Below are 17,555 nucleotides of genomic sequence, written 5' to 3' on the forward strand. Positions count from 1 at the left end.
CACTCACTAGATCAGACTCTGCGAAGGCTCAAGGATCTGAGTCAGCCAAGAGGTCAAAGAATGGAAATCTCTGGTACTGGTTCTTTCTGGAGGTTGAGACACTTCCATTAATTAGATTATCCACCCACTCCAGAGATGGCCCTTGCATGTTGAGCCCTCATTTAGGGATGCTCGCTTTTTATTAGTCCTGGCTATGGAAGAACTGAGTTGCTTTGTGCCTTGGGGATGAACCCAAAGGGTAAGCCTGCCCGAGAGCCCATGGCAGGATGAGACAGAGTTCCATGTACCATCAAGAAAAACTTCTCTGAACATTGCTTCTGGATTCCCAACAACCCTGAGCAGATCTTTAGTTGTAGCACCTGGCTTACATCTAGGGAGGAAAGCAAGTCTTTTCCTATCAGAAAGATCAGAGCCAAGAGGCCTGCGAGAATCCATCTTTAGACCCAGTCCAACACTTGTTCTACGTGTTTGCTCCCCGGACCCAGCCTCTGTGGCACTTTCACTGGCAGAAGGCTGGGAGAGACATGAACAGGACAGAGCGTGCCTTTTGTTTGTTTGTTTTGTTTTGTTTTCAGTTATCTGCTGGCTTTTAGAAGAGGTGATTGGGAAGTCTAGACTATGATAGGCTGTTTTCACCTCTTGGCTCGTCTAGCAAGGAGAGAAAAAGTGGGATACTAGACTTGAATCACAGATATTATCATCTCTCTGCTCTCCCTGGATGAGCATATAGGTATCTCTAAATTCTACTAACTCTGGAATTCTCCAATTAGCCAAGCTCCCTCATCACAAAGTAAATGTGAGCTATGGGTAAGCTGGTCTTTTCCTTATCTTTGGTTCTTGAGTCCATCTGAATATGAAGTCTATTGACTTTCCACCTCTATCCTACCTGGCTTTCCCCGTCTTCAGCGTCTGTTGTTTCAAATTCACTTTCTACATACACACACCTTTCTACAAACCTGTATCTTTTTACTGCTATAAGCTTTTCCGCTGGTCCTATATTGCCTGACCAACCTAGCTTCCACTGTTAACCCAAACACAACTTCTGCCGTCCTCCGTCTGCTTCTCACTGCCCCGTGTGACCACACACACCAAGCTCATTCTTCTGTTCATACTTTCCCTCTTGGTTCTTCCTCTATCGGGAGAACGCACTTCGAAATGGTTTTATATTTTCCAGGGAAAAAAGTGGGATATTCTATGCAATTTTGCTTGCCATGATTCATTGAAAAGTATATACTTGCCCTAACCTAGTGAAGTTGTGAACCAAATAATAAAAATTCTCATAATTCATTAGTATCCAAGAGGTTCAGCTGGCGTCTGCCACCTATAGGAAACCCAGGCAGTAAAAGGAAAGCATCAGCCTTTTGTGCGCCTAAAAACACACAGTCGCTCTAAGCCAATTCCCATCCCCACGTGAAGCTCTGATTTTATAACCGGTACTATTAGCCAAGAGCGTTCCACATCTCTCAGGTGAAAAATGTTCAACACTTAAGTGCTACTAATAATTTTTATGGTTGGAAATGAGGATCAAAGTATGAAAGGAAAAATAAATTCACGGGTTCATACACTCAGCCAAGTCCGCCTGGCTCATTTTCTGCCACATGTTTTAAACCCTCTTTAAGGCGGGGGAGGGGAGGAGGAACAAGTTGCATTTTATTTCCCAGCTCTTTAGTTTTGAAGTAAAAGCAGACAGACTTAAAAAAAAAAAAATCAAACACTCAAGTAACACTATACTTGGCTACTGCTCCCCCAGGAGTTCCTTGCAAATGAGTATCAAGAACTCAATAGATACTTTCCTGGTAAAATACATAAACAGATAAATAAATTATCCCAGGCTGAAAAGAATTTCCACATCTGGTAGCTCACTAGAGCTTGTCAAACAAGTCAGAAACACGCAGGGCCAGAGAAGAGCATTCTTCAGCTCCTGATTTCAGGGCTGGAGAGGGAACGTAACATTTCCTAAACCCTCTGCCTTCCAACAGGGAATATGACCCACATAAACAAGCAAATGACCCCTGTGTTTTCTCCCAATTAAATAAATAATGATGCCCAGGATTAGGTCTCGAATCTAAATGTCTGTGGGCTCAAACACAGCCACTGGAAGGCAGAAGGTCTCTCCTCTGTGGCCTGGCCTTTCATCCCCGGGCACTTGCTGCTGTGTCCCTTCTGGGGGACAGACAATGTCCATTTCCCACCTTAAAGAAGTAACTGTGCCCCCTGCACTGCGGTTTCCTAAGCAATAAAGCATCAAGTGACAGGATGATCTCGGAGGTCCCTTCACATTCTGATACCACGTTTCTTTTCCACACCGTGAACGGTCACCAGGCCCACAGCGATCCCGGTCCTCTCAGCCTGTCTACAGGCCTCAGGAGACATGACTAAGGTCACCTAGTTGAGCTCTAGTAAACCACCTTCTGGAAAGGGGTTCTCGAGTCCACTCTCTCTTACCTCATACACGAGGCGCACAGGAGGGAAGCGTGCAGTCTGCGAGCTCCTCTGGGTCTCTACTCTATGTTCCTTAAGCAGGCCCTGGAGCCCATCACTTTCAAATGGTCTCTGGACGCCGAAGCTTCCACCGCTCTAACGAGAGCGCTGCCCTACCACGCCCTCACGTCTGGGACAACCACGCTGGGGCTCTGCACCCGAGTACATGTTAGGCCTCTGAAGACTCAACAGCTGAACCACGACCCGAATAGGCCTGGGCTCACCATCCTCTCTGCTCTGGTGGTCCTCCATTAAAGGAACGGCTGTGCTCCCCCTTCGAATCCTGACGTGCTGCCGCCCATGGCCTCTCTGCAGCCTGACGATGCGATCCTACCGTGTTTCATGGGGAAGTGAAGGAGGCTGCCACGTCATGGGCACAGAAGTTTGCCACTTCTTCACGTGGAACGACCGCGTACCGTTACCCCTCAGATTCATTACCGCCGAAGGGATTTCGGGAAGTCATCTGCTCAATTCTTTCGTCTCCTGGCAGCACTAGTAAAACCGCTCTAGATACTGGGAAGACTGCTGGCTCCCTCTTTCTGAAAAATTCCCAGAAGGAGGGATACTTCTGTCTCTCCAGATTCCTTCAAAAAATTATTTGGAGCCACAGTGAGAAAGGTCTGTTGCATCGTTTCTCTTTGGTTCTCACATATTAAATATTTAAGCTACTGTTTAAAATTTAAATGAAGATAATGAATTTACCACAGAAATGACAAAGGCCGGGGGGAAGGCAGAAATAACAAGAAATGGACATGCCTATTTTGGAGAAGAACAAGCTGGGGGACATGTTGATTACATTCAAATTAAAAGTTCAACTACAGAGAACAAACTGGTGGTGACCAGAGAGGAGGTGGCTGGGGCTGGGAGTGGGGGGGAGATAGGTGATGGGGATATTAAGGAGTGCTCGGTATTTTATGGAAGTGTGGAACGACTGACTATACTATACATCTGAAAATAATATTTCACTGTGTGTTAGCTAACTGGAATTAAAATATAACCTTTAAAATTTTTAAAAATTAAATTAAAAGTGCCAAGATAACTAATCGTATCTAGATGACCTCTCGAGATCATTAAATCTGTAACTGCAGAATGTAAACTCTTTTTAGGTGCACACAGAACATTTACCAAAACGGACCTTTTCACTGGATTGTAGAGGCAGTAAATTTCAAAACAATGAAGCCATATGGATTATCAGGGTAGAATCAAATCAGAAATTAATTGGAAAAAAAAAACGATAACTTTAAAAACTGGCAAAAGTAAGCAATATACTTTTATATAACTATGGGTCAAAGAAGATATTACAGTGGAAATTAGAAAATATTTTAAACTTAAGGATAATAAAAATATGACAAATCAAGACTTGGGAATATACCAAAAGCAGTAATTACTAAGAAATTTACAGCTTTAAATGCATACACTGGAAAAATAAATATTGAGATCAATGATCTAAATCATCAAGTTGAAAGACTAGGAAAATAATGACAACTCAAACTCATGAACGTAGAGGAAGAAACTAATCAGGGAAAGTTAATGAAGGACCAAGCAAACTGACAATAATGAAGAATCAACAAGATCATAGGCTGACTCTCTACAAAGATTATGGCACTGCTATACCTCTAACAGCACTGACCAAGACACTGAGTGAAAACAATATGACCAATACCAGGAGTGAAAAAGAGACCATCATTCCAGATCCTCTAGACCTGAAACAACAGTAAGATAATATCCTGACTGACTTTATAGCAATACGTTTTATAGCTCAAATGAAATGAAGAGATTCCCTGAAAAACCCAAGATCTCAAAATGAACACGAGAAGAAAAAGGAAGTCTGAATAGTGCCAGAGCCATCAAAGACACTGACTGGGTCTGTGAGGAACGTGCTGGAGTGCTGGCGGAGAGCAAAGGGAACACAGAATCAACGGGCAAGAGTAAAGTTAGAAATTACATCAACTCTGGTCTCACCCCAGGGGACAGGCGCAGAGACTACAGCAGTCTCTTCTGACTCAAGCAAACTCAAGCATCTTTTCCTTGCCCTGTGTGCCTGCCATGTGCTACATGCTGTGTGTGTGTTTCAATTTATTAGTCTCTTGATATATGCATTCCTGTCACAACTTCTTCAGTTTACACAATGTACATAAATTTATACAATTTACTTCTCGGATGTCTATGGTTTATTTATTTTCTTGAATCTGTGAATGCAATGTCCTTTGCCAAATTCTGGAAGTTTTCAGGCATTATTTCTTCAAGTATTTTTTCAGCACCACTTTCTTTCACTTCTCCTTCTGAGACTCTGATGACACAAATGTATCTTTTGTGATTGTCCCACAGATTCTTGAGACTCTGTTCATTTTTTTTTTTCAATCTACTTTCTCTCTGTTGTTTGGATTGGATAATTTCTATTGATTCATCCTCAAGTTCATTAATTCTTTCCCATTATCTCCATTCACCCACTGAGCCCATCAGTAAATTTTAAATTTCATTTTCTATAATTTTCAGTTCTGTAATTTCCAGCTGGTTGTCCTTTGTATATGTTTCTTTGCTGGGACTTTCTATTTTCCATTTGTTTCAACGGTGCTCATTAATTGCCTATCAGAGGATCTTTTAGGATCGTGGTTTTAAAACCCTTGTCAAATAATTCCAGCATCTGTGTCATCTTGGTGTTGGCATCTGTGTTTTTTTCCTCACAAAACTGCAATTTTCCAGATTTTTGGTATGACAAGTAATTTTGGATTGTATCTTGAACATTTTGATTATTACATTTGAATAATATGAGACTCCGTTCCTTTTAAATTTCCCTATTTGAGCAGGGAGTTTAGGTTCAAAAATATATGTCCTCACCCACCTTTGTGGGCTGTAGACTGAATAACAATTCAGTTTTCAAAGACTTGGTAGTGCTCTTCTGGTCTACCCACCTTGTGTGGTATCCGGAGGCTAATTTTTGAAACCTGGTTGGTATTCTACACCACTATTTTCTTATTTCTCACAACTTTTGCTGTGTTGATTCTACTTAGTTCCATCCATGGGCTGCTTTGCAAGGAGAGGCTAGAGTGCCCCCCCAGGACTTCAACATGCATTTAAATAATCCCATTCTCAGCTCACTCTCACTCTGGGAAGGATGAGGCTGACTTGCTGCAGGCTGGGGATGGTGGACAGAACACCTGCTCCATAGTCTCTGCACCTGTTCATGCAGGGGGAGGATGGCCAGCAGGGCTCTGCACGACAACCTCCACAGACACAGCACCTACTTGGCAGGGCTATGAATGGTTTTTTCATGGCAACTGCATGGAGCCGAGTGGATACAGTAAAAAGGGCTGCATCACAGGGCTGCCCTCTTCCCAGTCCTCTGGCAAGAGAAAGTGGGTTTTTCTTGTTGTTGTTGTTTTCTGTTTGTTTCTATCTGTTACGTTTTTATCTATATGTTATGGCCTTCCTTGCACTGAGGCTGGGGTTATACAGTAGGATGGTAAGGAGAGAGACAGGGAGAAATGAGAAGAAGGGAAGGAACCAAGGAAACTCATTGCTGGGGCATCCCTCAGGTCCTGAGGGCCCTTGCCAGCCTGACTTCTTTCTCCAGGAATAGGGTAAAATGTGCTTATGCAATCTCATCTAGGATTGGAAGTCTATCATTCATTCACTAAGTTATAGAACACTTAAGTAGACTTGTGACTAAAGAAGGACTTAGTAATTACCTAGAAATTTGATATGAACATTGGGACTTTGTGTCTCCCATTTCTGAGCAAAGAATGAGAGGTCTTTCTATGTGTGAAGGACAGGTCATATTCTTAGTGAAAGAATAAGGTTGTTATTATTGCTCTAAGGAAGTTCAAACATGTGTACAAGGGTGTGCATGGACACTGAGTAAGTAAAGGTGGGTAGGCTGTGCTAGTTAGTAAGCTGTTGTCTGTTGAAGCCCCAACTCCTCCTAAATTCTGTTTTGTGATCCTGGGGCTGAGACTGCAAAAAATATCTCACTTTTGCCAGGTTCTGTCAGTAGGGGGACACCAGGGAAAGACTGGAGAACTGGAGAAATGAAGAAGGGAATTACTTCCCAGCTTGCCTGCTTTTCCCAGCAGTGTGGCATTTCACCCCAACAGGAGGTGGTTCTAGGTTCTTCCAGCATGCCAGAACCAGTCTCATCTGGACCCTCGGAACTACTAGCAGAAACCAACCAGTGGTCCCCCACGAAGGTCTAAGGCCCACCGCTGGGAAAGAGGAAGGACTCTCTTCTAAGCCTGTAGGTTCCAATGACCCCAGCCACTTCCCTCCTTTCCTTTATTCCTTGAGTCCTGCAGTCATCATCTCGTGACACTTTCAGGGTTCCCTTTTGCTCTCTCAAGCTCTCTGATACCTTGTATTAGAAAATTTCATATATTAAGTCCATTCTATTGGAACAACTTTTACGGACTCTATTTTCCTGATATGGATTCTTGTTTGTGAATATGAGAATAATAAGAAAATGTTCAGGTGTTTTTATCTTCACCACAGACAGATTTCAACAATTGGGTTTGAGTGGTACACAGCTAATAATAAGAATAAATAATGATTATTATAATTCCATATAATTGGTTTTCTCTGTAAGCTCAGGTATATAATGACATTTTTATAAGTGACGTGGTACAGTGAAAATACCACTAAAATGAATTTAAGCCGTATGTGCCACCTGCTAACTGGATGGCACTGGGCACATCACTTTTGGGCTTCACGTGGCTTATGGATAGGCCTCACCTGTAACTAAAAGTGAGCAAGATAGAGTATCTCTAATTTTCTTTCCAACCTAAAACTATGACTTTATTCCCAAGAAATCACCAGTAAAACCACCTGGGCCTGGAGTTTTCTTTATAGGAAGATTTTGATAACCTCAGTTTTTTTAATAGAAAATTATATAATTCTATTCAATTTTATGCTAAGTTATAATCTTCAAAAGAATTCTTACTCTCATGTAAATTTTAATAATATTCTCATTATTCTTTTAATGTCTGTAGGATCTATAATAGCAATCCTTCTTTAATTCCTTTTTATTCACAACAATGATAATTTATGTTCTCTTTTTTTGAGGGTTCTGGCTAGGGGTTTTATCAATTTTGTTAATATTTCCCAAAGGTCAATTTTTGGATCTGTTAACTTTCTGTTTTCTACTTCACTGACTTTCTTAGCACTTATCTTTGTTCTTTCCTTTTACTTGCTTTGGGTATAATTTATTCTTCTTTTTCTAAGTCCTTAGAGGAGAACAAACTTTTTAGGTAATTGCTTTTAGACCTTTCTTCTTTCCTAATACAAGCATTTAATGCTATAAGTTTCCTCTAATAACTTTAGTTGCATCCCACAATTTTTTCAGCTTTGAAATTCACTTACAATAAAATCACCAATTTTAAGTATGTTTTGACAACTGTACAGAGTCATAAAAATACCATCACAATCAGAGGCTAGAACATTTCCACTGTCTGAGAAGTTCCTTTCTATTCTTCTGTTGTCAATCCCACACCCTACTCCTGGCAATATAGTTCCTCCTACTCTAGAATTTCATATACATGGACACACACAAGAAGTACTCTTTTGCATCTGCCTTCATTCACTTGGCATAATGATTTTGGATTTTTCCATGTTGCTCCAGATATCAGTAGTTCATTTCTCTTTCTTGCTGAGTAGTATTCCATTGCATACATATTCCACACTTTATTCTTCCATTTACCAGCTGACATATACAGTTCTGGATCTTATGAATAAGGCTATGAATAATGAGTACAAGTTTCTGTGTACAGTTGTACATTTTTAACTGCTTTCGGAAGCTGCATCATATGTAAAGTAGATGTCTAGCTTCATGAGAAACTGAATTGTTTTCCAAATCAGTTGTATCATTTCACATTTTTACCAATAACATACAAGAATTCTAGTGGGCCCACAGCCTTATCAACATGTGGTACTGTCAGTTTTTTAAATTTTATTTAGTCATTCTAGGGGGTATGTCTTGGTAACTTTTTGTGCTCTTATTTTAGAATTGCCCTAATGATCATGATGTGGAGAATTTTTTCATATGTCACTTTATCTCTACATATCTTCTTCTGTGAAACTGCTCAAATCTTTTGCCCATTTTTTTTTTTAATTAACTTCTTTGTTTTCTTCTTACTGAGTTGGGAGAGTTCTTTACATATTTTGGATACAAGATTTTTTTTTTTAAAGATTTATTTATTTGAGAGAGATAGAGAGAGCGAGGGAAGGGGCAAAGGGAGAGAATCTCAAGCAGATTTCCCACTGAGCAAGAAGCCCAACATGGGGCTCAATCCCAGGACCCTGAGATCATGACCTGAGCTGGAACTAAGAGCTAGACACTCAAGCAACTGACCCAGGGAGGCAGCCCAGCTAAAAGTTCTTTATCACATATATGTTCCAAAAATATTTTTCCCAAAAAAGTGTCTCTGCAAATATTGTTAATTTTGAAGTCCAACTTATCTATTCTTTTATAAGTCATCTACTTGTTTCCTCTTTCAGTATCATTGCTTAGCCTAGACACATTACGGTTTTCTCCTCTGTTTTCTTCAAGAAGTTTTAAAATTTCCATTCTTAGGACCAGTTAAACTTTTATATACAGTTGTGAGGTGAGGGGCATGATTTTTTTTTTTCTTTGACATAAGGCTATCACATTGTTCCAGCATCACTTAGTGAAAAAGACTGTCCCATCTCTATTGAACAGACTTAGGTCCTTTGTTGAAAATCAGTTGACCATACATGTGTGTTCTATTTCTGGACTCTTTATTCTGTCTCATTGATGTGTATGTCTAAGTTGACAACAATACCACAGTGTCTTGATTACTGTAGCTTTACAGTAATTCTTAAAATAAGGGAGTCCTGAAACTTTGCTCTGCTTTCCCAAAATTGCTTTGGCTATTTTTCAGGTTTCAATTTTAGAACAAGCTCGTCAATTTCAATTCAATTGAAAAAAAAAAAAAAAAAGCCTTCTGGGATTTTGAGTGGGACCGCTCCCAATCTGCAGAAGAATATGGGGAGCACTCACACCTTCCTCACAGTTAAGTCTCTGGATGGATTCATATGCTACATCTTTCCATTATGCAGTTGCTCTCCAATTTCTCTCTGCAACATTTTGTGGTTTTCATTGAACATATATGGCACCCATTTCATTCCATTTTTCAAGCATTTCATTTTTTATATGCTTTTGCATGAAGATAATTTTTTATAGCTTTTTGGAAATGTAGCTGACATACAATAAACTGAATCTATCTACAATGCATACTTTTATATGTTTTGACATCTGTATATATCAGTAAAATCATCATTCCGGTTAAGAAAATGAACATATCCATTTCCCCTACAAGGTTTTTTTTTTTTTTTTGTCCCTTTGTTATTCTTCCCTCTTGCCCTTCACAGCTTTACCCTCCCCACTCCTATGCCAGGCAACCACTGATCTTTCAATCACTAAACATTAGTTTGCATTTTCTAGGATTTTATGTAAATAGAATCATAAAATATGTTTTCATCTTGCTTCAATCACTCAGCATAATTATTTTTAAATACATACATGTTTTTGTACGTCTCTACACCTCATTCATTATTTATTACTGAGTAGTATTCTATTGTATAGATTTATTTATTTATTTATTTATTTGACAAAGAGATCACAAGTAGGCAGAGAGGCAGGCGGGTGGGGGGAAGCAGGCTCCCTGCTGAGGAGACAGCCCAATGCGGGGCTCGATCCCAGGACCCTGAGATGACCTGAGCCAAAGGTAGAGGCTTAACCCAGTGAGCCACCCAGGTGCCCCTCTATTGTATAGACAAACCAGGATTATTCATTTAAATCTGATAGATACTGAGTGTTTTTCCTCCCTTTTCCAGCTACCACAAATAAAAACTGCTACAAATATTGTGTACAAGTATATGTGTATCCATATGCTCTTACTTCTCCAGGGTAAATCTCTACGAGAAGAATGGTAGTGTCACATGGTAGATGTATGCTTAACATTTTTAAACTCTAAACCTGTTTTCTAAAATGGTTGGATCCAGATTATAGACCACAGGAAAGCAGACAGGCAGAAAGGCCAGAATAACTTGTTTCATGTCTTTCACATGCATGCTGGTAATAGAGATTTGTTTATTGATCAAATATTACTGAGTAACTGCTAAAAGGAATGAATGGGGTTGGGCACAGAGGACAGAGCCATGAATAAGCCATGGTTCCTGCCCCTACAGGCTTCCATTCTAGAAGAAAAACAGACACCAAACAATATACTTCATAATTAATTATGTGCTCACAAGAGCTATAGAGTGCTCTGAACCTAACCTAGTCTAGTGACTCTGAAAGCTTCTTTGAGATAATGACGTTCGAGGAGAACGCTGAAGAATGAATAGCAATTCACTAGATAGATATAATCCCAACACACTTGCTAAACACAGGAAAGTGGCTCTGGGTTCCAACACAACTCCCTGAGGACATACATTTTTGTTAACAGATTTATTTATTCACCTAATCAGTCAAGCTTGCTCCCAATCCCCACATGAAATAATCCCAGGCTTTGGCATAAAAAACAGGATTTGGGAACACCATTACCTTCTGTCTTCTGACTCAACACAAAAGTGGGTACCCTCTCTAGAACAGAAATATCCCCTGTGAAGAACGGAAACAACAAACCACCTTCTACCATGAACCAGGGTAGACTCATGAGGGGAATAACAAGACCGAGCCTAGCAGGCGCCACCGTAGCAGCCGCTGACGGGGCGTCGTGTAAAGTGCAGAGCACACTGCCCACCGCGCAGGAGAGGCAGCTCCTGAGTTTTCCTTCTCTGCGGGAGGCACTGTGTAACGTTCTAACGTGCGTGATGACCTAATGCAGTCAGGACCATTACTGCCGTTTCATGTTCAAGTACACTACCGTCCAGAAAGATGAAATAACCTGTCCTTGGCCATTAACTGGTCAGTGAAACGGCAGAAATTTGGGCCCAGAGCCTTTCCAACTCTGCCCATTTTATTAATGACTATGCAAGAAATAACTTCTACAGAATTACCCTAAAGTACCAACAGCAGGGATGCCTGAGAAACCTTAACATCAAGATAATTCCATGAGAGATGACTGATATGCTCGTGGCTCTTCCTGAGAGTTTTATGAACCTGTGGTCTCTGACAGGGTAAAACCCTCCGGGCTGACGGTACGGTGCAGACACAATGGGATCTCCATTCCAACTCTCCCACTCATTAGCTGTGTGACTGCACCTAACCTTGTTTCATCTTAGTGAAGAATGAGAAACAATAATCACGTTGCAGGTTTGGGAGAAGATCGTAAGTCATGTCTGTAAACGTCCAGAATATTCACTGGAATATGGAGGGCAGTTATGAAAGATTTTCCTTCTACGGCATCTTGGGAAGATTCCGATTAATGGGGACAAGGCTTTTCCTGCCTGCCACTTCTCTGATATACGGTTATTTCCTTTGAGGTGATGTGGAATCAAACACAGAGCAACAGAGGAAAGAGGGGAAGAGGCCTGAGACAAACCCAAGACTGACAGAAATCCCAGGTTTTAATACACGTGAGATCTCATGATCTCATTTCAAGGTCAAAAGGAATACATTCATTAGGCTACCTTTCTTTCACTAGATTTCATTTAGCCCAACTGAAAACACTGAAGAGGGAGCACTCTGTCTGTCTTGGCTAGATCGTTCCCAATGTTCCCTTTTTCCACTTCCCTTTTGCCACAAAAATAAACATGTAAGTATGGTCTGAAGCCACTATATGCAAGAAAGAGAGAAAACACTGGCAGAAGCAGTGGTCTTTCTGCCAAGAGCTGGCTAGAGAAACAAGTGAGTAATTTGCTTTTTTAAAAAATGGGAATAAGAGTACTAAAAGTCATCTAATGCCCTACATGTGATTATGTAAAAGACATCTCTGTGAACGAGAATAAACCCAGAAAGATGATACATATTTTATTAGCCACTCACACCTCTCACTGGCCAGTAACTATAGCAACCAAGTGTGTTGCACGTCTGGCTCTTCTACAACAATTTCTTTTACACTCAAATGGAGCTGCATAAAAAAGCACCATTTTTAACTTAAGGGTTAAAAAATAAATTTCTCCTTTTTTTCTGAGCTTTGTTTATTTGAGAGACAGAAAGAGAGTGCACAGGGGGAGGAGCAAAGGGACAGGGAAGACTTTTCCAGCAGGCACCCAGCTGAGCACAGAGCCCAACGCGAGGCGCAAGGCTCGATCCCACGACCCTGAGATCATGACCTGAGCAGAAACCAAGAGCTGGACGCTCAACCAACAAAGCCACCCAGGCGCCCCAGAAAATAAATTTCTGCAATAAATATAGGAATACACAATCCATATTCATTTAGTAAAGTCTGAGTACAAATGGCTTCATCTAATTCAACTTCATGACTTTTTAGAACCTTAAATTCAGCAAACTCTGAGTCAGCGAGAAAAGACCGCTGCCTCCCTCTCACAGGCAGGACGAGGGCAGGGGACAGATCTCACCACTTTCCCTGTGCCGGCTGTGGCTAACTGAGGCCAGCTCTCTGTCTTGCTCGGGTCCGATGTCACTGGCCAACCCCCACCCCTCCCCCTAGCCCCCAGCCGCAGGCCTCTGCCCGCGCCACCATGCGTCTCCCCGCATCCTCCCTGACATGGAGCTCATCAATTGCAACCGCTTTTCACCAGGCCTCGGCTCTGGCACTTTCCCCTGGGGAGACCTTTACTGGTCTCCATACTTAACCCCTGAACCCAGCCTAATCCATCAGCCGCACAGAATGAACCGTGAGAGAAAATGTTTCTCCCCAAAGACAGGCCGCCAGCCTCTCCACTTAAGCCTCGGAAAGCAGCCGTCCACAGGGTCTGCTTTCTGCGTGTCACATCGCCAGCCCGTGGGCTCACTGATGTTTTATCGCTGCCGCGCCCAGCTGCCCCAGGCCGGGACGCGCTCCTCAAGGGGACATCATTAAGTGCTCATCTGTCACGAGCTAGAGATGCTCTTTGGAAAACATGCCCGGACTCTCCTTGGGAGCCCCCGACCATGGCTGGAGGGCACGGGTGTCATCCCGGAAAAGGGTTCCCCCAAAGTTTTAAGGGACAGCTTCATAGCGCGCACTCCTGCCCCGCTTTTAGACTCCGCTGGGCTTGCGGAATTATGACCTTAGAGACTGAAGCAGAACACTCCAGGTCAGGAAGGACCGGCGACACTGGGCGAGCAGCAGCGGCTGTGAGCATGGACGGCTGAAGCGTCCCTACCTCATAGCCGAACTGCAGCTCATCCGACGTGAGCATGATGATGTCGTCGTCGATGGCCAGGACCGCCTCCGTCTCGATTTCGTCATAGGGGAAGAAGCGGTTACTCAGCTTGTTTTCGGCTGTCCTCACGACTTTCAGCGGGACCCGGATCTTGGGCCAGAGAGAATCTGGGGCAGGAAAGACAGGCATGGGTGACTCTTCTGTGAGGAGACGATGGGGTAAAAGCACCATAACACGAGACGGAACTTACTTCTGCAGCTGCCATCAAACCTCCACGTACAACCGTCAGAGGGCGAGTCCTCACAAAAGCACGGTTACAAAAACCTGAAGTATTTCTGTCCTCTCCAGGTCCTTGCAACACTTCTAATTCTCAATACTGTCTTAACCAGAGGTACGAATGGCTTCAACTCACAACTGAGAGACGGAGAAGCCAAAAGGACTCGCCCAATATCACAACAACGAGGGATGGAGTCCGCACTATCCCAGTGTCAGGCCCATGGTGTCGTGTCAGAACTTGGCCACCTCCCCAAACTACCTACAGTGAGGGACACCAGAGCTCAAGGCATGCCTCCACCCTGCTGGCAGATACAAAGCACGTACGTGTTCTAGATGTCTGCCCGTGTGCCCCCTCCACCATGCAATTGCCAACAGACACCAAGCTGCTCAAATCCACCCTGCGAAAATGGTTTCCCTGAACGACGTAGGTTTCTTGACGTTATCCCCTGGACAGCCCCCTCCCTCTGATCCACTGGGTTTGGTTTCTCATCCTGAACAATTTACAGAGTAAATATCAAGTTTCTAGGTCTAATTATGTGGGATTTTCTGGTATACTGAAGAAACACCAACCCATGACTTGCCTTACATTTTTTTCCCATTCTACTTTGAAATGATTGAAGCGATTCAACCACAGGTTCCTTATTTTAAAATGTTGCATTTAGCATAGCATGAAATTAGTACCTCTTTGGTGCACTACCCTGTCCATAGGCCTCAGGGCTCTTTACAGAGGGTCCTTTGTTCTTCACACAACATTTGTCAAATGACAAAAGGAAAGCTAGGTATCAGACTGCTTCCAAAAAGCCCATCGTGTAATTGTGGAAAGATCTAGCATGTGTGAGTCTTGAAGCCCCAAATGCCTGTGGCCGTTCCAAGGTCACCATACTGAAGACAAGGATGGCGACGGGGGGTCAGAAGGGCAAAGGCACTGCCCGCGGGTGAAATACCTTCCTTCTGTATGTTGTACAGTGTGTCCATGGGACACGTTGTGGGGACACCAGCAGGGTCCTGGAAGAAGCCTGTGTAAGACAGGCCCTGTAATTAGGGAAGAAATTCAGTCTTAAATAAGCACAGAGCCTAAAAAAACCAGTCAACTCCAAAAGAAGCATGTTTGGGAAAAAGAACGGAACTGAACACCAAAGAAATGATCCTAGGGGCCTTTGCCTCTTAATCAATAACAGTAGTTAATTATAGTTTCATCCCTGGCCCAGAAGCACATAATCAATAAAGAGCTTTGGAATAAATGGATGGGAACACACTTGAGAGAGTGAAGACCTGCATCCCACTTTACCTGTAGGGTGTCAGCAAGTCCTTCTCACTGTCTTCTAAAAATAAGTGGGGGAGGGAGGACACCTTTACTAAGCAATAGTATATGCCACACACTTCACAGATGCAATGTTATCCAATCCTCCCAAAAACCCCCGCAGCAGAAATTATTTACAAAGCAGCAGTTACAAGGCTCAGAGAGATTAAGTAATTTGGCAGGGGTTACAGAGCTACTAAGTGATAAGGTAAGTGATTGAATCTAAGTCTGTGTAGCATCAAAGACCAAACAGAACATGTACCATCTACTGCAGTATGAAAACCTCATGCTTCTCGAGATCTGGGATAAAATAATGAAACTCAATGTGTGTTCTCCAACAATCATCCTTATGCTTGTTGGCTTCCTGCTCCCTCTTCCAGATAAATTAAACCCTTGCCATAAATCTACTGTCCAAATCCTTATGAAACATGACTTTTAATATCTAAAATAGCTCTATCTACTAGACCACCAGTTCTCAAAATTTTGGTGTCAAGATTTCTATATTCTCTTAAAAATTGTTGAGAATTATGGAGGGGATGTATTGCATGGAGCACTGGTGTGGTGCATAAACAATGAATTTTGGAACACTGAAAAAAATTAAATTAAATTTTAAAAAATTGTTAAGAACCCCAAAGAAGCTTTCTGTCACACACACACACACACACACACACACACACACACACACACAATTAGTATAAGAGATTAAAACTGAGGAAATTTTATTTTATTTTTTTTTTATATATATATTTTTTTAAGATTTTATTTATTTATTTGACAGAGAGAGATTACAAGTAGGCAGAGAGGCAGGTAGAGAGAGAGAGGAGGAAGCAGGCTCCCTGCTGAGCAGAGAGCCCGATGCGGGACTTGATCCCAGGACCCTGAGATCATGACCTGAGCCGAAGGCAGTGGCTTAACCCACTGAGCCACCCAGGCGCCCCCTGAGGAAATTTTAAAACAGAAGAATACACAAGTGCACATCCCACTAGCCATTTATCCCATGTCATGCAGCCTCAGAAAAACTCCTCTGCCTCCTTGCAAAAGAATAAAGAACGGGAAATGGAAGTGACTTGGTATTACTATGGAAATAATTTCAACCTCATACATCCCCTGAAAGGCTCTCATGGATGTCCAGGGGTCCCTAGACCACACTCTGAAAGGCTCTGTGTTCCGATTTGGGGATGGTAAGATGGGGAAAGTTCAAACAAGTTGAAAAGGAGTTTGGGAGGAATTCCAAGGACAGTACAGGTACTTGAATCCAGGATTTCCACAGAATGTTTAAGAAGACTAACGGTGCCAGTTGTCCATGCACTGCCTCCCCGCGTCAACGTCACCCTTCACTGCCTGGTTTCTCATGCTGGAACTAGATCCTGTAAACACTTCCCCTCTGCCCACCAGCTTGATGTTAGGCTCTGTCAGTAGAGGGTTCTGGAGGGACACTTTGGAAGGAAGGGGGCTTTTCTTCCTGGTTCGGTCGCGCCTCTTTAACTTGTTGCTCCTTCTGTACTTGACCAGAAGATAAGCATGCAGGGGCACTTCCCTCCAGCAAGCTAAGTGGCATTCCTGGGGACATCTCTGCGACAGGTTCTACAGACACCTCCAAGAGCAACTCGGCTGAGGTCCCCCCCGTGGGTGGTTCCCAGGGAGCTTCACCAAAGCCCGCCATTTCCCAGCAAGTTCAAGAACATACCCAGTGGTTTCCCATTGAATTTCATGGGTACTGAAGGGGTCGGGAAGTTTCTTGTTTGCCAGACTTGGCCTGTGGCACCTCAGCAAACCTCACCGTGCAGTAGGCTACAGTTACATGCTATCAAACAAAGTCGGAGTCTCAGAGCTAGCCGGGGAAGGGACTCTCCCAAATTTGTTTCCTACTTTCTTTACAGTTTTTACCTCTAGTCACCAATTATCTGTTACTAGTTCATCATTCTTTATATTAAACTTCTCCTATTCAAGTTACTGTGTGGTTTCTCTCTCTTACCTGGGCCTTGACTAATACACAGGATATCAGGAGGGCTATCAGATGAAAGGGGAACTATTCTCTCCAACCTCTAAAGTTAGAACCATGACCAACGGCTGGGTGAAAGTTATAGGGCAACCAACTTAGACTTCAAATTGGTAAGAATCTTCTGATGGGGGGGCGCCTGGCTGGCTCGGTCAGAGAAGCATGCGACTCTTGATCTCAGAGTCATGAGTTCGAGCCCCACACTGGGTTTAGAGATAAAATAAATGAAGTGGGGTGACTGGGTAGCTCAGTTTCTTGAGTGACTGACTCTTG

General features: G+C 42.7%; 1 protein-coding gene across 1 annotated transcript in view; it reads right to left on the reverse strand.

Moving 5' to 3' along the window:
- The window catches only part of EXT2 (exostosin glycosyltransferase 2), a 141,160-nt gene that overhangs the window by 23,993 nt on the left and 99,612 nt on the right, over positions 1-17,555 (reverse strand). The window contains exon 10 of the mRNA XM_004763195.3: positions 13,708-13,874. Within this exon, the coding sequence (XP_004763252.2) occupies positions 13,708-13,874 (167 nt within the window). The remainder of the gene's footprint in view (positions 1-13,707; positions 13,875-17,555) is intronic.

The sequence above is a fragment of the Mustela putorius genome, unplaced genomic scaffold (genome assembly GCF_011764305.1).
Source record: "Mustela putorius furo isolate JIRA1106 unplaced genomic scaffold, ASM1176430v1.1 tig00003859_pilon_pilon_pilon, whole genome shotgun sequence".
Classification (NCBI taxonomy): domain Eukaryota; kingdom Metazoa; phylum Chordata; class Mammalia; order Carnivora; family Mustelidae; genus Mustela; species Mustela putorius.